At 45.4% G+C, this 25173-nt stretch overlaps 2 protein-coding genes across 2 annotated transcripts; one reads left to right on the top strand and one right to left on the bottom strand.

The window, feature by feature from the left end:
- Positions 1-2991: 2991 nt before the first annotated feature.
- On the top strand, positions 2992-5771 carry LOC121351067 (cathepsin G-like). The gene is made up of 5 exons (XM_041462926.1): positions 2992-3049; positions 3491-3644; positions 4508-4649; positions 4788-5045; positions 5592-5771. The coding sequence occupies exons 1-5, from the start codon at positions 2992-2994 to the stop codon at positions 5769-5771; spliced, it is 792 nt and encodes a 263-aa protein (XP_041318860.1).
- A 10189-nt stretch (positions 5772-15960) lies between these two features.
- On the bottom strand, positions 15961-16899 carry LOC121351177 (olfactory receptor 49-like). Its single transcript, XM_041463102.1, has one exon. It carries the CDS (start codon positions 16897-16899, stop codon positions 15961-15963), a length of 939 nt encoding a protein of 312 aa, XP_041319036.1.
- Between the last annotated feature and the right edge of the window lie 8274 nt (positions 16900-25173).

Below are 25173 nucleotides of genomic sequence, written 5' to 3'. Positions count from 1 at the left end.
GAGGTTCAGAGAATGTGAAACCCAGAAATATTCTTGGGAAGAATTGTGCCTTGCTTCTCTCTGTGAGGAGAAATGTGGTGACACCGCCGTGTCTGTGACTCACACAGGACATCTTCTGCCCTGGGTTTTATGACATGAACACAAAGCTGTGGATCCTGGCACCACAGATAACTTTAACACACAGGCACAATAAAGAAACTCCCAATATTCTCAGACATTTGGTGCTCTGATGTATTTTGAAGGGATCTTTCTGGGTTTGGCTGTTTCCATTAACACAGGGATGAAAGAACACTTTTGGAGTGGTATCTCAATAGAGCCTGTGCATGACAGATAGAGAATGACATGAAAAACTCCCTGCAGTCTCTAACAGCACACATTCACACTGCTTTTAACTTGTTAGATCCATGTAGCTGAAGTACCTAATTCTGCCCTCCAAGCCCAAGTGAAAGGTTTAGACTACTGCTGTGATCTTCAGCTCTTTATTAAAGTCAGCAACACTCACAGGAGCCACTGTTTTACTGACAGTTCATCTTTTAGTCCCTAATTCAGAACACCTCTCAGAAACAACGCTCAATGTATGTAATTTGTGAAAAAAAGAGTACACTTTTTTTTGTAATAAGTTTTGGCCTTAGCTCTTTCTTGGATTTTCTCTATACATTCACAATAGAGATTTTGAAGTAAAGTGTCCTACCTGCAGCAATTCTGCCATCCAGTGCCTCCAAAATGGGTCATTCAAATTCTGATAGAAGTATTTCCCTTGTTTTCTTACATTAGGGATGGTGTTGGGCTGATGATTCCTACTGTCAGCTTACACTGCAGATTAAAAAATATTTTAAATTATTTTAATTGTTTAAAATTATTTTAAATGCAGATGCTCTTCTGCTGCAGATGGAACAATCTGTTGACATTAGCACACGGCATATAGCATAGAAAGTCAGCCAAGCACTTGTCTCACAGAGAGGAAGAAAAGGAATTTTTTAGATTTGTTTCAACTCAGTTGAAAGCTGAGAGGCCTCAATGCCTCTCTATTTTTTGCCCATGAAGGGAACAGCTGAGCTGCCTCTGCTGCTTAAATAGAGTCTCTTGAAATCCCTAAATCCCCTAGAGGTGGGGTTGATTTAATCTGATTTCAGAGCTGTGCTGCCTCTGTGGGCAGGCAAACATCCTTACAGCAGCACTGAAGTGCTGCTCTGCTTGGAGCCCTCCCTCACTGTCTGCAAAGTGGGACCACAGGGACTCCTCCACACACAGGCATCTCATCTCTTACATGCCCAGGACTGAGAACTCTGCATCCTCACCAGCTGGGGACTGATTGCTAACCTGAAAGGTCTGAGCAGCAGCTGGAAGTGTCAAGGGATGTGTGACTCCAAGGGCAGAATTAGCCTGATGCTGCCTTTGTTAATTGGACTGGTGCCTTTGGGGGCAGTGCTGTCTCTGCTGGGAGGGTTTTCATTCTACTCCAGTCACTCACATTTCATTCTTCAATTTTTAGTGACTGCTTGTCAACTGTGAATCTTTCCTTTCTTTTCCTATTCCTGTACCTGATACCAACCTGCACAGAGCTGTGAGCAGCATCACCCCTTTTCCTTTTCCTTTTCCTTTTCCTTCCACAAACCTGCACAGAGCTGTGAGCAGCATCTGATGTGGTCAGACACAGCTGGTCTGGGAAAAGACTGATAAGAGAACCAGGGCAAAATTTACACCAAAGGCAAAGGGATCGATGACAAAAAGGAGACTGAAGTGAGAGGGGAAATGAAGTTTCTTCATTCAATGACTGAATCTTTTAATTTCACAGAATTTGCTTCTTATCCACACAAGAGATGGTAGCAAACACAGGTTTCATTTCTGTAGCCATCTGATGGCAGGCAAATGCTGGTGATCTCCTAAGCCAATCCCCCTGTGTGGTCAGCAGAGAGGAAAAAAACACTCTAAGGGTGGATTTCATATGAATTTTCCAGATCTCCCATTATTTGTGAAATTGCACCTTCCACCCAACAGGTTTCAGGAGGATCCCCAGGACAGGTACTACAGCTCATGGTCTATTTAGAACACGGGGTAAGGGGCAAGGCCAGTGTGCTCTGGAGGATTTCTTGGTGGGCTGTCTCTAGATCAAAGCCAGGTAGAATTGGGAACATCCTGGAGGTTTCACTGGGCTCACAGCCAAAGGAGGGTCAGGGGAACAGGGGCTGAGTCCCTTCCAGGCTGTAACAGTGAGCCAGAGCTGCCAGGGAGGGCTCAGAGAGGCCCCAGGCAGGGCTGCTCCCTTCTCATGGGGACACCCTGAGCCTGGTCCTCACCTGAGCTCCAGCTGTGTCTCAGCCAGCCCTGCACCTGCCCAGGGCACCTGCTGAGCTCACAGAATGACTTTCCAGCTGGACCTCAGAGTTCCTCATCACCATGGACTTGTCAGATCCTCTAGAACACCAGGGTTGAGGCTGTGAGGCTCCCACTGGCCTTGTCCCTTAGCGACCCTGATTGGTGATTTCTGATTTCACAAGGACATCTCTGATGGCAGCCAGCCCCCCTGATAAAAACCAGAATCTTTGCCTGGCCCTGGCCAGCTCTCCCCATTGTGATCAGAGGATGAGGGGAAAACAAAAAACAAAAAGAAAAAAAATCCAGATGGAAGCAGCCCACATGCAGGGTCCCAGGGGCTCTCTCCAAAGATCTCAGATGGGATTTGCACTCAACAGACACCCCATTCCTCTCCCTGTGCACTATGGATGCTCTGAACCAGCCCAGATCTCCCCATCTTCTTGAGAAGTTCTTCTCCATCTCTTTGAGAAGATTGTGACAAAAATGCAGAGAATGTGTCATGAGCCCCTCACCAAGCCACAGTCTGGGGCTTGTGAGAACAAAAGCAGTAAATGACCCGGCCACAGGCAGGCTGAGGTTTCCTGTGGCAGCTCCACATGACATACATAGAGGTTCTGTACCTGTCTCCTGCCTGGCCACAGCTACTGCTTTGGCTCATCAGGACAGTGGAGGGAGATGCTGCTGCTCCTTCTGCTCACAAATGCTTTTGTCCTTCTGCCCTGGGCTGGGGCTGGTGAGTACACAGAGATGGGACCTGGATGGGAACATGCAAGGGCAAAGGTGGACTCTGAGTAGTCCCTCTCAGGCAAGGTTCCTGCCTCACCTTCTCTCCTGTCTCTCCTCTCCTGCTTCCCTCTCTCCTCTCATCTCCCAGCTCAGCCTGTGCCTGCAACCAGTGAGGCATTAGAGGCACTAATTAGAGCTGTGCCTTTGATGGCATTCGAGTCATCACGAGCCAGAGGTGGTCAGACCCCAGATGATGCTGCTTGTCTTTGTCTCCATTGTGCCCCAGCAATGCCTTGGACAGCCCCAGGAAGGAGAGTTGTTGGGATCACTGGCACATGGCATTAGAGCATGACCCTTTCCTTTCATGCAGCCCAAACTTGACAAGAAACAGCAGCATATTAACATTTATATTTAACATTCATATTAACATTTCCCATCTCTCTTCCAGGAAGGATCATTGGTGGACAGGAAGTTAAGCCCCACTCCAGACCCTACATGGCTCATTTAGAAATTAAGAGTGGCTCACAAACTGGTTACTGTGGAGGGTTCCTGATTCGCCCAGACGCAGTGCTCTCAGCAGCTCACTGTGTGGATAAAATGGGGTAAGACTCCATTGTTCTTGTACAGGTGATTTTTTCCAGTCTCACATCGTGCCACAGCCCTGGTCTGGGCTGAAACAGGGCCCCGTGTCTCTTCAGGCAGAGCAGGGATCTCTGGAGCTGAGCTCCCCTCTCTGAGTGCAGGAATTGTCTGCCAGGGGCTGAGTGACCTTGGGGACAGTTGGGGACAGGAATGCTCACAGGGTCATGGTTCCTCCCATGGCTTAGAGCTGCTGCTGGAGAAGGTGTCCAGGGTCCCCCTGCCCTGCTTCCCTTTGTCCTCAGCACGGGGCAGCTCCCACCTGTGTCAGTGTGGGGTGAGGGATCCTCAGCTGGGCTGGGGAAGGAGCCCGGGTTCGTGGTAGTGAGCTCTTAAATGGGGAATAATGAGTGTTGACTCTATGACTGTAGAAGGTTGATCAAATGATTTATTAAGCCATATTGTACTACTACACTGTATTATACTATACTTCTAAGAAAAAACTTATTGTTCTTTCTAGACAGTTTGATACACACGTGGATCTAATTGGTTAATGAATCAAAACACTATCAATAGAATCTAATTAAGGAATTACTGTTTGGTAAATAATTGCTATAACACATTCCACATGTGCATAAAAAGAGGCATAGCAAATGAAGATAAGAACTGTTTCAAATTCTTTGTCTGAGCTTTCTCACAGCCTTCCCTTGAAAATCCTGGGAAAGTCTGTATCTCTCTCAGTTCAGAGGATATGTGATTACCACAACCCAGGTGAGAGAGGACAACTTGCTGAGAGCTGCTCTGGGGAGGATTCTCCCTCCAGCCACCTGCCCTGGGGGCTGTGTTCCTGCCAATGCAGCTGGGATGTGTTGGTGTTTCCTGGCAGGACAGTGAGGGTCACTGTGATTCTGGGAGCCCACAACATGACCAGCCGAGAGCGGAGCCAGCAGAAGATCCGTGTTGGACAATGGGTCATCCACCCCGAATATTCCCCTGATGACTTAAAAAATGACATTGTGCTGCTGAAGGTATGGCCCAACTCATCCTTCCAGCCTGAGGGATCTCCCCCTGCTCACCTCCCCAAACTTTGAACTTGCTCCTAATCCTTTGATGGATTAGGATCCTTGCTCCTAATCCTCTAACCCCGTGTTCTCTCTGCCTGACAGCTGAAGCCAAGGGCCAGGATCAACCAGAATGTACAATTTATCTCCATTCCCAGGAGAAATGAACATGTGAGACAAGGAACTTTATGCAGGGTGTCTGGCTGGGGCAGGACATCTCCCAATGGGAACAGGAGTAATGTGTTGAGGGAGGTGAAACTGAAGGTGCAAAAGGAAGAAATATGCCAGCAGCTTTTCAATAACTACCAGCGTCAGTCCATGATCTGTGTTGGTGATGAATACAGTAAAAAAGCAACTTACATGGTAAGTGTTTTTTGGGCTGTAGACTTGGGAGGAGGTTGGGACTGAACAGTAAGCTTAGTTCTCAGGTGTAAATAAAAGAACACCAGAATGAACCAGGCCCTTTAGAATGATGACCTGAGGGTCCTCACAGAAGCTCTGAGGCTGATGTGCTCCCTGAATTGGGGCGCATTTTCCAACTATCAGCAACTATCCAACTATTTTTTACTTACTTGTGGATGTTCCACCCAGTCTAGCCAGTGCTTTGCTGTGTAAATTCCTTGTGATATCCTTGCTAGGATGGCTTAGATATTTCCCCATGTCTGAAGTAGGTCCATGTTCTTTTTGAGCTTTTGAATCCCAAAGAGCTTCCAGGCCTGAATTGTTTCATGGTTGGGCTTAGAGGAGCAGTGAGGCAGCTGCAAACCCTGAGAGCTGGGTCTGGAGGGAGGGAGGTGCTTGGAAGAGGAGGCTCTTCACATGGAGGGAGGGAAGAGGAAACTTGCTCCTTAAGGCAGGGAGAGCTGAGCTGTGCCATGTCTGACCCCTCTCATTCCTTTCATGACACAGGGTGATTCTGGTGGCCCATTAGTCTGCAATAAGAAGGCTCATGGCATTGTTTCTCATGGATATGACGACCACCTCTTCCCTGAGGTATTCACCAGGATCTCATACTTTGAGCCCTGGATATGTGAGCAGCTGAGGAGGTTTGAACTCCAAGATATTCCTTACTCTCCATCCTCTGACTAAAATGCTCAGTGCCTCTTCTCCACAATGCATCACGAAGCCCCCCAGGGGCAGCTGAAGTGGAGTCAGAGGAGCCCCTGGGGTGCAGGCACAGGCTTTGGCACTAAGGAGAGTGTCCATGGCATGGTCCAAATGCAGGTCCCAAGTACAGCCAGCTTCCCACTGCTCCCTTCCTCCCACTGCTGCTCCAGCTCTGCTTCTGGCCATCAATAAAAGCATGTTCAAACTCTCTTGTGTCTGCAGCCTTCTTGGGAGCTGGATGCAAACCCTGAGTGTGAGCATGAGGAGATGGCACTCTGGGAGACCCTGGGCATAGGTGGGACATGCAGGACAGGTCTCAGTCCCCAAATGTTCCCCTTGTCTCCATCAGCCTCTTGCAGCCCAGCCAGCAGGCACAGCCTGTACAGAACATTTATCCAGCCTTTCAGAAACAGAGGCATCTCCACCTGCAAGGGGAGATCAGGTGGGTTTCTAGTGCCAACCTGAACCCCTCTTAGGATGCTTAGACAGACTAAAGACCAGCCAGCCTGTTTACACCCTGTCTCCCCTTCAATCTCCCTGAACCCCAGATGAAGCATTTTCTTTACACCTTTAAAATGTCTGTGGGTTGAATTGGAAACTTTCTCCCACTGGATCAGCTGATCAGACCTGACTGGGCCAGGAGGTGCCCTTGTGGTGTGATGATGGGATAGAAACTGTCAAATATGGCTGAGGCAAAAGCAGTCTTGCAGAGACAAGCCTGATCTCTTGTCTGAGGAACAGTTGCATTTCTTTCACGTTGTTTTGTTTTTCCTGATCATTTATCTACAAAGGCACAGAATGTACCCTCAGCATGTTTGCTGATGACACAGAACTGGAGGCTGTTCTGTCTTTCAGAGGGACCTTGACAGGCTGGAGAGTTGGGAAGAGAGAAACCTGAAGAGGTTCAGCAAGGACAAGTGTAGGGTCCTGCATTGGGGGAGGAATAACCCCAGGTACCAGGCTGGGGGCTGACCTGCCAGAGAGCAGCTCTGCAGAGAAGGACCTGGGGGTTTTGGTGGGTAACGAGTTGCCCATGAGCTGGCAGTGTGCCCCTGGGGCCAGGAGGGACAAAAGGATCTGAGGTGCATTATGAAGAGTGTGGCCAGAGGGTCCAGGAGGGGATCATGCCCCTCTGCTTGGCCCTGGTGAGGCACACTTGGGATGCTGTGTCCAGGCCTGCTCTCTCAGAACAGGAAAGAAAAGGAGCAGCAGGAGAAGGTCCAGCAGAGTCCTCAAAATTAATTAAGGGAACTGGAGCATCTCTCATGAGGAAAGACTATGGGAGCTGGGCCTGTTGAGTTTAGGACGAGATGAATGAGTCTCCTAAATGCATATAAATGTCTCAGAGTTGGGTGTCAAGAGGATGGGGACATGGCCAGAAAGGACCAAGGGTGGCCCACAGTCTGGCACATGCCCACTCCACACTTTACATCCAGTCCTGCAGCAGATTGTCTTTGATCCAGCACCCCATAAAAGCCCTTTCCACCCAAATTCCACCCCATAATGCCCCTCTCTAGATGCAGCACCTTCTTCCCTTTCATTTAGCCAATGTGTGCCATGATGCCTTAGGATTTGAGTTTCATATTTTTCAAATCCTCTACTGCATAGTGTGGAACTCTAAATTCCATATAGAGTGTTAACTGTCTTCACATTTTGGGCAGAGAAAACAATCCCTCCAGGCCTAAAATTCAAGGACACTTTACTGCTTCAGGCCCTGAAAAGGATAAACACCTTAGGGTGAGAAGAAAGGAAGGATGGGAGCAGTTATGCAGATTAAGTTATTCCATAGAAGGTTATGTTATGAACCCTGCTTTCTCATTGGTTAGTCTTGTGCTCTATATAAGGTATGGTTTCTGTTTCTCTTTCTTCATTGGTTCCCTGCCCTTTATATAGTTTGAGTTTGCCTCATTTCATTGTCTTCTGGAGGAGCTCCCTACAGTGTGCACCTTATGTGTTTGTTGTGTATTTATTGTTAGTGCGTCTTTTCTTTTTCTTTATTAAAAGGAAAATATTTTCCTTTATTTTCCCTTTATAATTTTGTTTGTTTTTCGGACACTCCCGTCACACCCATCCCTTGTTTTATTTATTGCCACGCTCCCGGCTGACCCGGTCCCAGGGCTGTGCTCGCCAGCGGACGCGGGATGCAGCAGAGCTGCCTGCCTGGGAAGACACGAGAAATGAGGGAAATCACAAGTGTTCTGTCAGGGGTTAAACTGTGAGATGTGTGACAGCAGGAGCCTGAGATGAGAGATGCAGGACTTAACTTTCTTGTCAAACTTTCATCCTTCCTTACATGTGACAATGTAATTATTCCTTTCCATCTCACTGTGGTCCTGCAGATTTGAGCAGAGCTCAAATGCAAATCCCTGTGAATGCAAATCCTTCAAATGCAAATCCCTGCTCCACCATGGTCTCTCCCAAGGACAGCAGGGGAATATTTGCTCTGGCACCAGGAGCACTCCCCTCTCCTTCAGTGATTTGCTGTTCACAGGATTGTTTCTCACACTCTGTTTTGCCTCACTGCTCACTGCCATGCAACATTTTGCCCTTTTGCAAATTTATTTTTGGAGAGGCACCACCAGCTTCATTGATTGACTTAACCCTGGCTCAGTGTGGGTCCATAATCACACCTTCTGGAACTGCCTGTGTCTGGTGTCAGAGCAGCGTGAAGGCAGCCCCTGGTGTGTTCTCACAGAGGTCACCGTGCTGAACACCACATCCCTGCTCACCACCACACCCCTGCTCACCACCACATCCCTGCTCACCACCACTTCCCTTTCCTGCTCTGGTGGTATCACCCCACCTTTGTGCTGCAAACCACCGTAGCCTTCCCCACCCTGAAGACGTTGTCTGCCACTGATCACAGATGGGAAACCCTGCATGCAGATGGTCACCAGAGCAACCAGAGCATGAATTGGAGCTGTTTTCTACTCTGCTGCACACTGACCCTGCCCTAGAGTCACACAAAATGGTCGAGGTGAGAAGGGACCTTCAGTTGTTGTCTGGTCCAATGCCCCTGCTCAAGCATGGCCACCTAAAGCACCGACTGCTGTCCTGGTCAAGGTCCACAAAAACCTTCATCTCCGAGAATGAAGACACCATAACCTCCCTGGCCAACCTGTACCAGTGCTTGGCCACCCTCACAGATAAATGTGTTTGCTGATGGTCAGACAGAGCCCCTCATATGTCAGTTTGTGCCCATTGGTTCTTGTCCTGTCACTGCACACCACTCTGAAATAAATGTGTATGTCTCCCACTTCTATCCTACCTTCAGAGACTTACATCCATGGATAATATCCCACCACAACCTGCTCTTTCCAGGGTAAAAGCTCAGCTGTGCCAGGCATTCCCTGTAGGAGAGATGTTCCAGTCCCTTCACCACCTCCATGCCACTTTGTTGAACTCTCCCAGCACATCTGTGTCTCTTTTACTGGGAGCTCAGAACTGCCCATGGTACTCCAGGTGCCACCTTACCAGTACTGAGTAGAGGGGAAGGATCACCTCCCTCGAGGTACTGGAAACAGCATCCTAGAATAATCTGAGTAGTAAGGAATCATCTAATTCATCCCCTATGCAATGAGCAGGGACACCTTCTGCTAGACCAAGTTACTCAGAGCCCCATCCAACCTTGAATGTTTCCAGGGATGGGGCATCTAAAGCTCTCTGGGCAGCCAATTTAATTGTTTTGACACTCTCATCATCAAAAATTTATTTTTTATATCTAATCTAATAATTAAGATGCTAATCATCTTCTTTATATATATTCTAATAACTAAGTGGTTTATCTACTGTCTTAATTTAAAACTATTAGCCTTATAGTACTGCAAAAGGCCCCAGTACAGACATCTGAGTGACAGGACTCATCATGATTTCCAGGCAGATATTCAGTTTTTCTGAATTCATTGTTTAAATATTTCTGATTCTAATTGTGCCTGAAAATTTCTATCACCTGTCCATCTCCTCACTGAGCCAGTTCTTTTCAGGATTCATGTCCTGGGAAAATTGGAGCGCAGGGGGGTCAGAGTAAAATATATGACATTATTTGTTAATTAAGATTTTTTTCTTTCAATAATTTTAAAAGGCCTTGAAAGCCTTTTGCAATGGTGATGAATATTGCATCTGTCTCTGTGTATAATTAGTACAGCAGGTAAAGGTAGTGCTAATTAGAGCAGAGAAAGGCTTTGCAAACAAAGCCTTAGGCACTGCTGTGGGTTGCAGTAATAGGAGAAGAGGCTGGAATAAGAATTGTCTTATTGCCAGCACATTAATCAAACTTTGAGTCAGGTCTCTCCCTGCTTGATCCCAAAGATATTTTCCTCTCTGCGCCTGATTCCCACCAGGGTATAAACGGGACTAATTCCCCATTAAAATGTTTCTATTTCCATTCTCCCTGTCACACGTAATTAGAACAAAAGACAAAGAGAAATTAAGCTGTAGGTATTCACTGAAACACAGCTGGGAGCTCCCTAATTAACCACACAATGCTTCCAGCACAAGAACAACCACAGAGCTCATTATGCCTGTCAGATTTTAATGAGCCCCTGCAGGACTGTGGTACCAGCTCCCAGCTCCTCGTGGCTGTGGCACAGTCTGGCAGGGTGCCTTGAGGAAATGACAAGGCAGAAGCAGGCACAAACTTACTGGGAGCTTTAATAGAGCCCAGTGCGAGGTGAGAGAGCAGAAACAGAGTTGGACAAAGTGTTCCCAGCAGGGCTCATTAAGGCACAGACTCACAGACTTTGATTACAGACAGCTCAGCAAGCCTCCAACTTCTCCTGTACCAACCTTCCCTCTCAGAAATCCAGCAGCAGGGCCCAGGCAGTGCCAAGGTGGTGTTCTGTGTCAGCAACCCACCCCCAGGCAGGGCAAAGGAGGGAACGGACCCAAACCTGCTCTTGCAAACCACAGGCAGAGGCACAGTCTGCTCTGCAGGTGTGTCCTGTCACTGCAACGCTGTCACTGCAACGCTGTCACTGCAACACTCACTGCAACACTGTCACTGCAACACTCACTGCAATGCACAGTGACTGCAACAGAGTGACTGCAATGCTGTCACAGCAACAGAGTGGCTGCAACACTGTCACTGCAACACTGTCGATGCAACTCACTGCAATGCGTAATGACTGCAACGCGTAATGACTGCAACAGAGTGGCTGCAACACTGTCACTGCATCACTGTCACCGCAACACACGATTGCATCAGAGTGACTGCAACAGCGTCACTGCAACACAGTGTGCAACATTGTTACTGCAACACTCACTGCAAGTCACTGCAATGCACTACTGCAACACTGTCACTGCAACACTGTCGATGCAACTCACTGCAATGCGTAATGACTGCAACAGAGTGGCTGCAACAGCATCACCGCAACACAGTGTGCAACATGGTTACTTCAACAGTCACTACAACAGTCACTGCAATGCACTACTGCAACACTGTCACTGCAACACTGTCGATGCAACTCACTGCAATGCGTAATGACTGCAACAGAGTGGCTGCAACAGCATCACCGCAACACAGTGTGCAACATGGTTACTTCAACAGTCACTACAACAGTCACTGCAATGCACTACTGCAACACTGTCACTGCAACACACACCGTGACTGCAACACAGTGACTGCATCACTGTTACTGCAATACTTTACTGCAACAGTCACTGCAATGCACAATGACTGCAACACTGTCAGTGAAACAATGTGACTGCAACACAGTCACTGCAACAGTGACTGCAACACTCTCACTGTATCACTGTCACTGCAGTGCACAGTGACTGCAACAGAGTGACTGCAACACAGTGACAGCAACATTGCAACACACACAGTGACAGCAACCCACAGTGACTGCAACCCACACTGCTGACCCCCTGAGGGCCCAGCAGCCACCCCAGCTCCCAGCTCCCTCCCTGCACCCGCTCTGGGTGAGCCTGCATTCAAACATCCAGGTTTTAATGCAGCAGCCCAGGCCTTGTCCTCTGCTCCATCAGAGCTTTAGCACACCCCTCCCTGCTCAGTGAGATAAACCTTAAAGAGGATGCTGGGTAAGGCATGGCTATAGAACTCATGTTGACTTTTGCCATCAGTGTTTGGCCTAGAAAAGTTTTGAAGTTCACATAAATGGTTGAAAACAGATGAGATGCCAATTACAAACAAATATGAATATGAAATGTCTAAAAGTGTGGAAGCAGTTAAGAGTTTTCACATGTAATTTAATTTTTGAAAAAATATTCCCACTTGCAGCTGTGTAGCATTCACACCCACTGAGACAACTGTAGTCATGTTGGTATAGTTACTTTAAACAGGAGATTGTATTGTTCCCTCTGAATTTGATTCATTCATCTTTAGACCTATCTTTAGCTGTTTAAAAAAATTATTCCTTAAATCTAAAGATTCAGCTGTCCTTAACAACTCTGACAGAGTGAAATTGGTCACTGTGCAGAGGAGTGGGATTGCAATCAGCTGATGTGGGGAATCACTGCTTAGATGAAATCTGAACTGGACACCCAGACAACTGGTGAAATTCATAAAGAGAGAACCCTTTCCTACAGAAAAGTGCCTTGTTCTCACTTTGGACAGCTAAAACCACTCAGATTAGCCAATTTGATAGTAAAAAGCCAAGGGTAAGTGTCACAGGCTCTGAGAGCTAAAAATTTAATAAGAAGCTTTTCTCAAATACATTATTTTCTTCTATTGTATTTTAGGGGGAAAAATGCGTAAGTTCCCTAAGCTTTAGGAAATATTCACATTTCTTGACCACTTTGCTCAGAGTATCCTTCACTTCTCTATTTGTCAGACTGTGTGGAGCAGGGAGTAGCAACAGTGTAAAAAACTGAGATTATCCAGTGCTTTGAGAGTCCTAGTTGTTGGTAGGATACTTAGTAAGATTCCATTAAAAAAGTGCAGTTACAGTGAGGTGGGAAAAGCAGGTGGAAAAACAAGGAAAGGAGGAAGAGAAAAGATGACATTTCTGGGATGTTCCCAAATTCCAGGCTCAGAAATGCTGCAGTGACTGTTTTATTTCTACATTCCCCTTTTCCCATCAAAGTCAAGAAGAAATACATCACAGCCTGTAAAGCATCAAGAACTACATTTAATCATTGATCCATCATCACTTTTATTGAGATTACAGAGGAAAGATGACACTGTCACTGTTACCATTGCCTGGTTCTACCATTTATTTCCTTTTAAAGCAGCTCTTGCACATTCTCCAGACAGTAATCTGTGAGAGAGATAATTGGGTATTTTTCATTTTGCCTTCTGCAAATTTTGTAACAAAATAATTTCCTTGGGTTTGGAAAGCATTCCACAGAATTGCAGCAGGATGTTTTGACAACCATGTATTGCAACCACACAGGACCAATACAACCAATGAAAACTGTAACACACGTTTTCTAAGAATTGTAAAGATTGATGAACGTTTCTGGATACCAAACTTTATAAAAACCTGAAATATCCAGAAAAAGACATTGAGGAAAATAAGGAATAGTATGACTTTACTCCCTTGGCAATATTTTTTGAAGCCTGCAGGGTCAGAGAATGTTGATACTCTGGCCAACAGTCACAAGCTATGATTTAGAAATCTTCAATCTAAAGAAGAAAGGAAGAGAGGGGAATTCTTGAGTGGGTGACCATTTCATCATCAAATGCTATTTTGCCCTGGTTTCAGCTGGCACAGAGATAATTTTCTTCTTAGTAGCTGCAGCAGAGCTGTGTTTTGGATTGAGTATGAGAATAATATTGATAACGCATGGATGGTTTAGTGTTCACTCAAATCAAGTTTTCAGTTTGCCAGGCTCTGCCAGTGAGCAGGGGAACGAGAAGCCAGGGGGGAGCAGGGCCAGGACAGCTGAGCTGAGCTGCCCAAAGGGATCTTCCACACCCCAGAACACATTCCCAGTATGTGAACTGGGCAGGGCTGGCTGGGAGGCACTGGTCACTGCTCAGGGATGGGCTGGACATTGGTCACCTTGATTCCTTTGGCCTTTATTGCTCCCTCTCTGTTCCATTATTATCATTGTTAGTATTATATTTTACAATATTTCAGTGATTAAACTGTTCTTATCTCACTGTTTCACCTTTTTCCAATTCTGCTCCCACCCCCCCGGGGGACTGAGTGCTGGTAACTAGGAACCATTCGGGCAAATGGGGTTAAAGCTAGAATAAACTAGAAAATACAACAGGTACTGAAGGAAATAATGAGAGGAAATGTTTTTAGTTTTTAAATTTTAATGCAATGTTAATTATTATAACTACACATTTATCTTCTTTCCTTGTTCCTCTTCTCTCCTCTCTCATTATTATTTTTGTAGGTTTTTTTTTTCTTTTTAGGGATTGGTAGTCTGCTGTCTATCATTTGTTTATGAAAAAGTGATCTTCCAGGGATCTGGTGTCAATTGTCACATTAAATATTTTTGCACACACACAGAGCAGTGAGAACAGTCAGTGTCCAAAGGACCAACACCATGAGGCTCAACAAGACCACGGGCCAGACTGGACAGAAAGCATCACTCAAGTGGCCACAGGCTCTTCCCCTGGCATTGCTGAGAATTAGAATTCAGCCAAAATCCAAGGAGAAGATAATTCCACATGAAATCCTCTATAGGAGACAATGTCAGGCTGTAATTATACCCAGGGAAAACACACAGGAAGGAATCACAATTTGAGAGAGTTTGGGAAACTTTGGGAAAGAACACTCTCATCCTTCCATAGGTTTATTGTTTTAGCATCACCAGTGACCTTGGGTGTTCAACCACACTCTCACTGTCCACGAGATTGGGGATATGCCCAGACTTGGAGCAAAGAACCTCTCAAGCAAAAGTGGAAAGGACCATTCCAAGTTCCCCTGACTATCTACACAGCTGTAAAAATTACTGGTGGAGATTCCTGGATTCACTATACACAGCCAAAGCCAGCCCTAAATGTGGAAATGCATTTACAGCTAAGACTGAAACAAAATGTTCCATCAATTGTGCTTGGGATCAAGGATTATCCTCTACTGAATTAGAGGGAGGACAAGGAATTCTGTTGATGTATGTATGTATGTGTATGTAGTGACTGTAAACAAAGCTTGGTGGAAGCTGAAGTTATAAAAACAAAAATATTAATAAGAATGGTATTTCTGTACTTGCTTTCTGGCATGGTATCTCATTGTGTTCTCTGTAGCCTGTGGAGAACCCACACTGGAGCAGAGCAAAAGTGTGAGAGGAAAGAAACAGCAGAGGGGAAACCCCACCCCACACCCCCTGTGTGCTGGGAACAGGGCTGGAGTACTCTGGAATGAATGAATGAATGAATGAATGAATGAATGAATGAATGAATGAATGAATTTGTTTATTCAGGTGTTTACTATTTAATTTTGTTTCTCACAATCTCAGCTATCTTAGTTGGCAATAAATTACATTGGTTTTCCCCAAATCCAGTATGTTTCACTCCTGGTAGAATTTGGAAATCTCTCTGTCTTTATCTCAATCTGTGAGAGGTTTTGCTTCTGTTTTTCCTCTTTTCCCACTGTGGGATGGAAGGTGTGAGTGGGAATTTGGTTACTCACTAAGGCTAACCCATCCCAGCAAGGGGGGAAATGCTGAGGCAAAGCTGACACCAGGTATCAGAGGATTAGAAAATCCTTGCTGTGCTGGCATATTTTCATTCCCAACAGGAGGAATTACATAACATCTAGAAATCATAAACCATTTGAAATCAGCATCTTTAATTCACAATACAGATGTTACATCTAGGAAACAATTCAGATTCTTGGATGGGCTACTCCACTGTCACTGTCATATTTTCTGGAAAAATCCCTTCACCAGGATTTCTTTCCTGGGAAGCTGAGAAGCCTCAGAGAAAAAGGAAAACAATATTATCTCATTTGCTTCTCCTGTGTTTTGCTGCTTTGGAATGTGGTAGGTGATTGTTTCATTGGTTTCATGTTAATTGTTTTTACTTAATGACCAATCAGGGGCCAAGCTGTGTCGGACTCTGGAGGGAGTCACGAGTTTTTCATTAGTATCTGTCAGCTTTCTGTCTGTATCCTTTCTGTATTCTTTAGTATAGTTTATATAGTTTTAGTATAGCATAATATAATATAATAATAAATTAGCCTTCTAAGAACATGGAGTCAGATTCCTTCATTTCCTTCCAGCGTTGGGGGACCCAGAAAATACAAAACTCCACCATTCACATCTGCCTCAGGGAGCCAGAAAACTTCAGAATTCTCTCCTTTAAAGCTTGCTTGACTTGCCTGTTCCTGAGTGAGTAGATGTAAGGGTTGAGAGTCTGAGTCAGCACAGAGAAGAACAAAGACAGAACTTTGTCAGAGTCCTTCCCACCTCGCTGGGCTGGGCGGATGTACCTGTAAATACACGTGCTGTAAAACACCATCACCACCATGAGGTGAGCTGAGCAGGTGGAAAATGCCTTCTTCCTACCTGCAGACGATGGGATATGCAAGATGGTGACAATAATGCAGCCATAAGAAACAGCAGTTACTATCAGGGTGCCAGGGAGGATGATGATGAGTATGATGAACATCAGCTCTTCAATGAAGCCTGTGTCTGTGCAGGACAGCTGCAACAACAGGGAAGCATCACAGTAAAAGTGGTTCATGACATTGGGACCACAGAATGGCAACTGTACTGTCATGATGGTGGGGGGAAACATCAGGAGAAAAGTCACTGCCCAGCAGCCCAGGACCAGCTGCAGGCAACATCTGCTGTTCATGATGGCTGGGTAGTGCAAAGGGTGGCAGATGGCAACGTAGCGGTCCAGGGACATCACTGCCATGTAGAAAAGGGTGCAGGTGCCCAGGCAGTAGAAAAACAGCATCTGGAGGAAACAGCCAGGCAGGGAAATCGTCTTCCTCTCTGTCAGGAGGCTGTACAGGGTGCTGGGAAGGAACGTGGAGGTGAAAGTGATTTCCAAAAGGGCAAAATTCCTGAGGAAGTAGTACATGGGGGTCTGAAGGAAGTTATTGGTAAGAGTGATGCTGATGACAGAAATGTTTCCAAGCAGGATCAAGAGATAGGCAATGCCAAGGAGCACAAAGAGGGTGATCTCCCAACAGCGGCTGTTAGCCAGTCCCAGGAGGACAAACTCCACTACAGTTGTGTGGTTCATTGAGACATCGCTGCTGGCAGAAAAAGAAAAAACATGGTTTGAGAATTGCTGGAAAACAACTAAATATGTGTCAGTTTGGCTTTGCTAACATTACAGGGCAATATCAGCAACAAACTTCTTGTAAAAGACTGCAGCAGCCACAGTAACCACATATTAAAAACCCTGGTTATGTAAAAGGGGTCCCAAGCTCCATTTGTAAGACTGTCTTCAATTCAGTCAAAATTCCTACAGTTCCCTCATGAGAGAGATGCAGAAGATCTTATTGGGTCTCTCTGAATGATCTGACAACATCCACCCTCCAACAAACAAAAAAAAGCCAAATGTCCAGAGTGAGAACTCTGCTGACTCTGAAGCAGGTTAGATTGGTTCAAGGAAACATTAATATTGCAAAAGAGAAAGTTTCTGCAGTTAAAAGGAGACAGGGAAAGAGATAAGACGTAGAAGAAGAGAAGAGAGAGAGGAAGAGACTCTTCAGAGAAGAGGCCAGCCAGACAGCATTGTTGCAAAGTTGAGGGTTCTGGCTCAACTTTGTTGAGTGAGAGAAGGCAAAATGCACAGAGCAGTGCTGGATGCTACAGCAAGCACCAGTGGGAGAGAGGGAATGGAAACAACTGTGAGGAAATTGGCTGTTTCTTTACCCTCAGCTCTACAGCTCCAGTGGATCAGCTCTGATGCCAATGGACATTCTTTCTTCTTCAGAGCCCCTGTGTCCAAGCACCCCTCCTTCTCACAGCCCCCCACCCAAGCTCAGTGTGCTCTGTCCAGTGACCCTGTCTGTGGCACTGCTGCCCTACTCCACCATGCCATCACCTCCTGAAGTGAAACCTGAAATCTCTGTCTGGTGCCCTTCAATCACAGTCTGTCCTTGCAGGTTTGCCAGGGCCCATCTGTGGTTTTTCAACTCTTCCTCCCAGACACCAGCCCTCCTTGCCCTAAAAAGAGACCTGTCTTGTTTTGCACTCATGTTATCTATTATGTTATCTGGATATTTTAATCTGGTTTTAGATTCACTTCAGACTCATTGCAGATATTTCTGAATGACTGAAGTAAACAATAACACAATAAATTTCCAGGAAAAGCAAGCCCATCTTATTTAGCTGATAACTCATATCAAACAAGACACTCAAATTTCCCTCTTGAAATGTTCAACAAAAAGATAGCTATAAACTGGGATGGTACAACCCTTCTTAATGCACTATTCCCATAAATTCTTTCCCCTTAGAGCCCTTTTCCCAGCAAAACACAGGAGTTTATTGGTATCATCTTATGGTTGTTTCTCAAAAAACACCAATACAAAACTTCCCTCTCACAAACCATACTAAATATAGGAGACAAACTTCAATACCACAGATGGACTGATATTATCTGGAAGCTGAGAGAGGTTTCCTAAACAAAGAAACTCCCTCAGTAACAGCTAAAGGCTTTTACTTTAGTTTGAAGATTAAAAGTTCCATTTTCCAAGTCAATGTTCCTTAAAACTTTCCCTATTCTTCAGAAAACTATACCTTCTAAGAACTCTAAGAAATGCTCCAGGTAGTTACCAGTATATCCACAACAATCCAGGATGCTACAAAGAGTATTCTGAGTCTGATTCGATTCCTCCTGAACTTAATTTGACAATTGATTTCTGGGAAAAAAAAAATATCTCCTCTCTCTTCAGCTCCTTTATATAATAGTGGCAGGGTGTTACAGTCCTGGGTTTCCTCACTGTGTCAAACCTCAGGGACCAATTAGGTATCAAAATCTGAAAACACACCTTGTGGGAAAACACTTGTGAAAGAACAGCAAGAGTATAATCAAACCACAGAGAAAATGAGATTGGGAAGGACCTCTGGAGGTCCAACCCTTGCTAAAATCAAAGTAGGACAAGGTTGCTCATGCCCTTCTCTCACTAAGTGTGGTTATCTCCAAACAGGGGATGGATTAACTTCCCTGCAGTGCCACAACCTCCCTTGTGTTTTCATTGTGAATGTTTATTTCCCTTTATTTACTTTAAGCCATGACCTACACCTTTGTGAGAGATCTGGCTCTAACTTGTCTCTGGCTCCCCCTCAGTGGCCAGTTCAGGCAGATCCCTCCTCTTGACTTTGTCTTCTCCCTGCTTCTCCTCAGGTGTGATGTGCCCCAGCTCTCTGATAAACTCTCTTGTCCTCCACTAGACTAACACCATTCTAATAACATTTTTGGGGTTTTTTTTTTTGTACTGTGCACCGCTGTACACTCTCACAAGTGCCAAGGAACAAGAATGTAGTGCCTGGCCAGACCAGCCCGTGGGTGCAGCCCGATGTGCAGTGACCCTTCAGTGTCCCAGAGGCACTGCTGGTGTGCTCAGCACATCCTCCCCAGGAGCCAGGGGCTGTCCAGAGCTGCTCCACAGCTGCAGGTGGAGTTAGCAATCCCATGAGCAGGACAAGGGAGGGGGCAGAGCCCACAGCACTCGGTGCAGCTGGTCCAAAGCAGCAATGTCAGACAGGAATCTCACCATCAGCAAGGCTAGGAAAGACTCCCAAGATCATCAAGTGCAACCTTCAGTTAAACACCACCATGTCCTCTAAAGCACATGACAAAGTGCCACATCCACTCAGCTTTTGAACATTCCAGGGATGGTGAGTAGAGTATTGAACCACCCTTTGGTACTATTGCTGTTCTCTCTTCACTATTAGAAATGAAATTACTAACACGGATTCCTAAAGTGAGGAGGAAACACACCCTTGTAAGAACTGGTAAACCAAATTCACTTCTAAGTCAGTGAGAACGAGTACCCCAGATCTTACTTAAATTGGGACTCGCTCATCTTAATCAGCTCATTTGTACTTGTGCAGAGGAGGAAAGGACAGTCATTATTGAAAATTTCAGCTCTGTAGAATCAAAACTCCACATTTGACACTTAATACTGTCCCTCTTCCTGAGGGAAGCAATTCAGAGGTTGGGTTTAATTCCTTCACTGCACACCAAGAACAAATAAACAAAATTACCAGCAACCATTTAGTATAGGAGGAAGGACAGGGACTCCAAGCTACAGCCCATCTCTTAATTTGTAACCAAAGTGAGTTAATGACCAGTTGAAGAGGAATGATTGCCCAGGGCAAACCAAATGGGGATTGTCCCCTCCTAATGTCAGTTCTTGGTTGCACAAAAGGAGAGATTAGCAATTCAGAAATCTGCAAGTGAAATAAGACCTTTACAGGAGTCAAAGAAATTATTGCAGGAACAATAGGAAAGGAACCTTCACAGTGAGCTGCTGAGCATGAAGCAGTTCTGGTGGAAAAGGAAATTTAATCTGTTACTTCAGTTGGCTGTCCAGGAAGTGGATGAGCAAAACTAAACATTTAAAAACCACCTAGAAACAAAAAAATTGTGAACTATGGGCCATCAATTTAAGATGCCCCAGACCAGAGTGGGTTAGTAAATCTTTGTACCCCTCTGATGAATTGCAAAAGCTTACACAAAGTTATTCACAGGATGAAGAAATACATAAGTGTCCCTTCATTAAAACTGAAACCATTAACGGTGCTGGGGGAGCTCAGCAAACTGCCACACAGACTATCCTGTACGTGGGGGAAGCCCTGGCTGAAACAAGAGAAAAACACACCCATAAAGTGTATGGAATGAGTGAAGAAACTGAGCAGAAAGAATGAAGAAAAAGGAGAAAGAATGAAGAAAATGAAGCTGAAACTGAGCATGTGTGGAGGGTCTCTGGAGGAGACTGGAGGAGATTGGATTCTGGATTGGATTGGATTGGGTTGGATTGGATTGGATTGGATTGGATTGGATGCCAAAGCAAGAGGTTGCTGTGAACCAGGGGTCTTGCTGACCATGACTGATAATTGAGCAGGTGGACCCTGACCCAGAGGGCTGCCCACAGGGCAGGGGGATTGGACCTATGGAAAGGGGGGATCCCTGCATGATTAAACCCCCCACAGTTGTGGAAGGTGTGGATGTCTCCAATTAATGCAATTATTGCACCCACAATGACATTCTCCTATGGAAATTGAGGCAAATCCAGAGATTTCCTCTCAGTCCTGAGGCCTGATGCACTACAAGTCCATGTTAAACAATTAGAAAAGCACATTATGGTTATCCCTAGGTCTGGAGAAGGGATGCATCTCCAGGAATGACCTGGTGGGAGATAGCTCAAGAATTAGTAACTACTGGTCAGAAATTGGGGCTTTATGGTACAGGTGGTCCTAAACCAAAAACGGATATCAGGAGGGTAGGATAGGTCCTAAAACCTCCCTCATCAGGTAATTGCTGACAAAATGTGTCACCCTGTGGGAGAATGACGTACAGTTTGTGGGTGGAGGGTGCTGCAAAAGGAAGTCCTCGAGGAGTAATGGACAAATTACCCACCACTGATCTAGAAGGCTTGGTAAGGAACTGGGATGAGATCAAAGAACCTCCTGAGGGTGGCCCTCTCAGAAGTCCAACACTGCCATCCCCCCAGCCCCTCTGGAAATTGAACTAACCTGTTTAACTTGTTCTGAGTTGGGAAATTGGACTCTATTGCTCTCAGCAAGTGAGCTGGGGAGTGGCAGGTGGATTTACTGTGAGGGCTCACAGAGATGTGACAATCCCATTCATTTCCCACAGGCCCCTTTAGATCCTTGGCTATGGTTGTGGTAGGTACTGGAGCACAAATGTCAGCACTTCAAACTGCTCCAAGTCTGCTCCTTTCAAAATAACAAATGTGAAACCCAACCCACAATCCTTGGGAACGTGTGCAGGAATTGCTGCAGTAACTGCAGGATTGCAGCAGCGAGGGGCAGTGGTACAATTCTCTCCTGTGGCCTGTCTGTAAACCTGTGGGAAATGGATTTGTAGGGAATTCTCCAAGCCTGGCAGAAGGCTCACACAGTGTGCATCTGTGTGCAAACCTGGAGAGAAGAAATGCTGACTTAGAAATGCCATGGAACAGGACAGACATTGCTGAGAGAGAAATGGAACTAGAAACAAGTTTCAAAGGATGGCCTTGCAAATAACACTAGATACTTTGGAGAAATAGAACTGTGAAAGATGCATTGTAGTAGGACCACAAGGGGTAATTTCAGATGATTGGCTTTAAGGCATTTACAGCATGGTGTGGCAAAAAGCTGATAGGCCAAGATACACTTATAATGTATTGAAATTAGAAAATAGTTGGCTTCTGATTGTGATGGTGTGAATTATATTATATGTATTGTCTCACCCTTCTCATGAGACTGAAAATGGAACAGAAGTTTTAAAAATACCTCTCAATTACCCCATCTCTGAGTCAGAAAAGGGCTTAATCCAACATAAACTCAGCAGGGAGTGGTGGCTGGCAGTGATTACCAACACCTCAGAGCTGACACCGGCCTGGCACAGCTGCTGTGCCTCACACAGCCAAACTGATTTCCACAACCCAGCCTCAGGCCCATCGATCTGTGTGACTATTGGTATCAAAAACATGTTTTTTATGGTTCCCTTGCAGTGTCACTGAAACTGTGGGGAAAACCCTCCAACAACATATTTAGTGTTACAGAATCAAGGCATTACTTTATTCTGGTCAGGAGGTGCAACAGAAACAATTTCATCCACACATTGCCTGGGTGTGCAGAGAAAATCCTTCTACCACACATCACTTTTTACTTTATTTTTCAAATACTTATACAGTCAAAACCCATAGGAATTCTTTGTTCAGTGTTCATTGGTTTCAAGTCACAGCTCTTAGCGTTTGATTTCCTGTTGGTTACAAATCTCTTGGGCTCTGATGTTAATTACATCCTCATTCCTTGGTTCTCTCATTTTTTCTCAGACCGGGTGTCTCAGACATCACCAGGGGTGATGTTTGAGTTGTTGTTCATTAATGGTCATTATCTTTTGTTTATTTTCTGTGCCGCTCCCAGTCTGCTGAGATGTTGAGCTCATCACACCTTGAGTGATGATCCTTTGAAAAGCAACTTCAATTGCTTTCCCCTCGAGGCAAAGGCGAACAAAACGAAGTTACAAAAAATTCTAAATTTTGTATCATTTTCCAACAGCAGGAGGCAGACTGGGATCGTTTTGCTTTTACCCGAGAGGGGAATCAGTGTGTCCCTTTACTCACCTCCAGAGCACCGACCCTGCCCATCACAGAGCACCTGGAGAGGGCACTGAGGAACATCCACACACTGATCAGCAGCCACACTCACACAAATGTTATCACCCACCTGCAGAGCCTGGAATTTCCCACAGAGAACGTGCTGGTGCCTTGGGATTTTAGCTTTTCTATTTTTCAGATCCTCTACTGCATTAGTGTAGAACTCTAAACTCCAGATACAGTGTTAGTTACTGTCTTCACATTCTGGACAATCAATTCCTCCAGGCCTGAAAGTCAAGGACACCCTACAGCCTCAGGCCCTGAAAAGTACAAACAAAACTGAGTTGTGGGGAGCAAAGTGGGGGCAAATTACTTCATTAGCTGAAACTAATTGGAGGATTAACCCCTGATATGTAAATGGACCAAACTTATAATTGTCTGAAAATCTCATGACCATTGTCCACCATGGGTGCAGCCTCTGGGAGGCTTTTGACTGCCCAAGGTGTGTGTATTGAAGACCTTAAATAAATTTATAAATATAATTTTTAAAAATAATTACAATTAAATATAGATATACATATAAATATAAATATATATTTATTCTCTCAACCTTGTCTAGCCTCTGTTCTAGGTAGAACTTCAAGGCATCAGTACAACTTCCATCCTCCAAGGTTAAATTCCTGGGGATATGGTGGAAAACAGGATCAGTGTGTGTTCCCTCTGAAACCTTGCCCATCCAAGAACAAGTAAAATACTGGGGAGTGTAAAGGAGCTCCAGCATGCTTTAGGTTTGTTGTATTTTTAAAGAAAACATGTTTCAGACATCTCCATTATTGCTGCTCCAGTGGCATTATGCCAGACAAGAAAAGGAGCTGGAAAAATTGATAGTTCCTTCTTTTTAAACTGCTCCAAGTAGGACGTAATTTTCTGTTCTTACAGATATTCCATAAAAAGATGATGTGGCCATGTGAAGATGAAGTAGCAGCAGGACTGGAGAGTTCTTTGCTGCATTGATTGTTTACATTTGTCCTGTTATATCCCACCTGTTGTTAAAACCTGATCTAATCACACCCTGTGATTATTTGCCTCATGTTTACTGTTTTGTGGGTGGTGAGATCTTTCTTCCCTTATCCTTATACATTTTCTTGAGTGGTATTTTTACAGTTTTATACCATATTACTATAAATGACATAATACTATATTACTATATTATAACACTATATATTAATATAATATTACTATAAAAGTCATATTACCATAAATGCCTACTAAAATGGTTACATACTGGTTTTGTGGGCAACCAAAGTGTTCTACAATAAACCTACATGTGTATATCTACAAACACCCATCACTGAGAGTCATCTCACTCTAACCCACCCCAAAGGCTCTGCTAGCAAGGAACTGGGCTGCAGAGGGTGAGGGTGACATCCCTTCCAAGCTGTGATTCCATGAGAGGAAAATGCCCTTCCCTCATTGCAGAGCCCGTGTGGGAGCATCCACTGCCACAGTGAGAGCATCCCTCGTTTCGGAGAGATGGGAAGGCTGGGATGATTTAAATACAATACAGAGAAAAGTTCTGCTTTGGCTCATTGAAAAGTCCTTCCCCCCTTCAGAAACCAAAAAGCAGCAGAGTTGGATTGCTCTCCGCTGTTTTGCTCAGGCTCCATGAGGTTAACACCATGATCGTTTTTGAGGGTAAAAACAATAAAAAAGGGAAAGCAGTGGTTTGCCTTTGCCCAGCTCCAAGTAGGGCAACGCAGGTCTGTTGTCCACCACATTTGTGGTAGATTCTGGATGCTCCTTTGGCCAGGAATGCCCCTGGACACTGCTTCGGTCACAAACCCCCTGAACATTCCTTCGGCCAGGAATCCCCCTGGACACTCCTTTGCTCACAAATCCGCGGACACTCCTTCGGCCAGAACCCTTGGACAATTTTTGGGCCAAAAACCCTGGACACTCCTTCAGCCAGGATTCCCACACACTCCTTCAGCCAGAACCCTTGGACACTTTTTGGGCCAAAAACCCTGGACACTCCTTCAGCCAGGAACCCCTTGGACACTGCTTCATCCACAAACCCCCGGACATTCCTTCAGCAAGGAATCTCCGACACTCCCTCAGCCGAGCCCCCTCAGGCAAGGCCCCGCCCCCAGCAGCGGCGCCGGGCTCTGATTGGCTTTTGGAAGGAACAACTCTCTAATCTGCCCAGCAACAGCCAGCTCTGCGCTCTTATTGGCTCT

The sequence above is a fragment of the Pyrgilauda ruficollis genome, unplaced genomic scaffold (assembly GCF_017590135.1).
Source record: "Pyrgilauda ruficollis isolate IOZ18807 unplaced genomic scaffold, ASM1759013v1 scaffold161, whole genome shotgun sequence".
NCBI classification, from domain to species: Eukaryota; Metazoa; Chordata; class Aves; order Passeriformes; family Passeridae; genus Pyrgilauda; species Pyrgilauda ruficollis.
The sequence above is the reverse complement of the archived record's forward strand: the minus strand, read 5'-3'. Positions and strand labels throughout refer to the sequence as shown.

Coding starts and splice junctions, on each gene's coding strand:
- LOC121351067 (XM_041462926.1), top strand. CDS start 2,992: ATGCTGCTGCTCCTTCTGCTCACAAATGCTTTTGTCCTTCTGCCCTGG. Junction 4,650..4,787: donor ATGACATTGTGCTGCTGAAG/GTATGGCCCAAC, acceptor TCTGCCTGACAG/CTGAAGCCAAGGGCCAGGAT. Junction 5,046..5,591: donor GTAAAAAAGCAACTTACATG/GTAAGTGTTTTT, acceptor TTCATGACACAG/GGTGATTCTGGTGGCCCATT.
- LOC121351177 (XM_041463102.1), bottom strand. CDS start 16,899: ATGAACCACACAACTGTAGTGGAGTTTGTCCTCCTGGGACTGGCTAAC.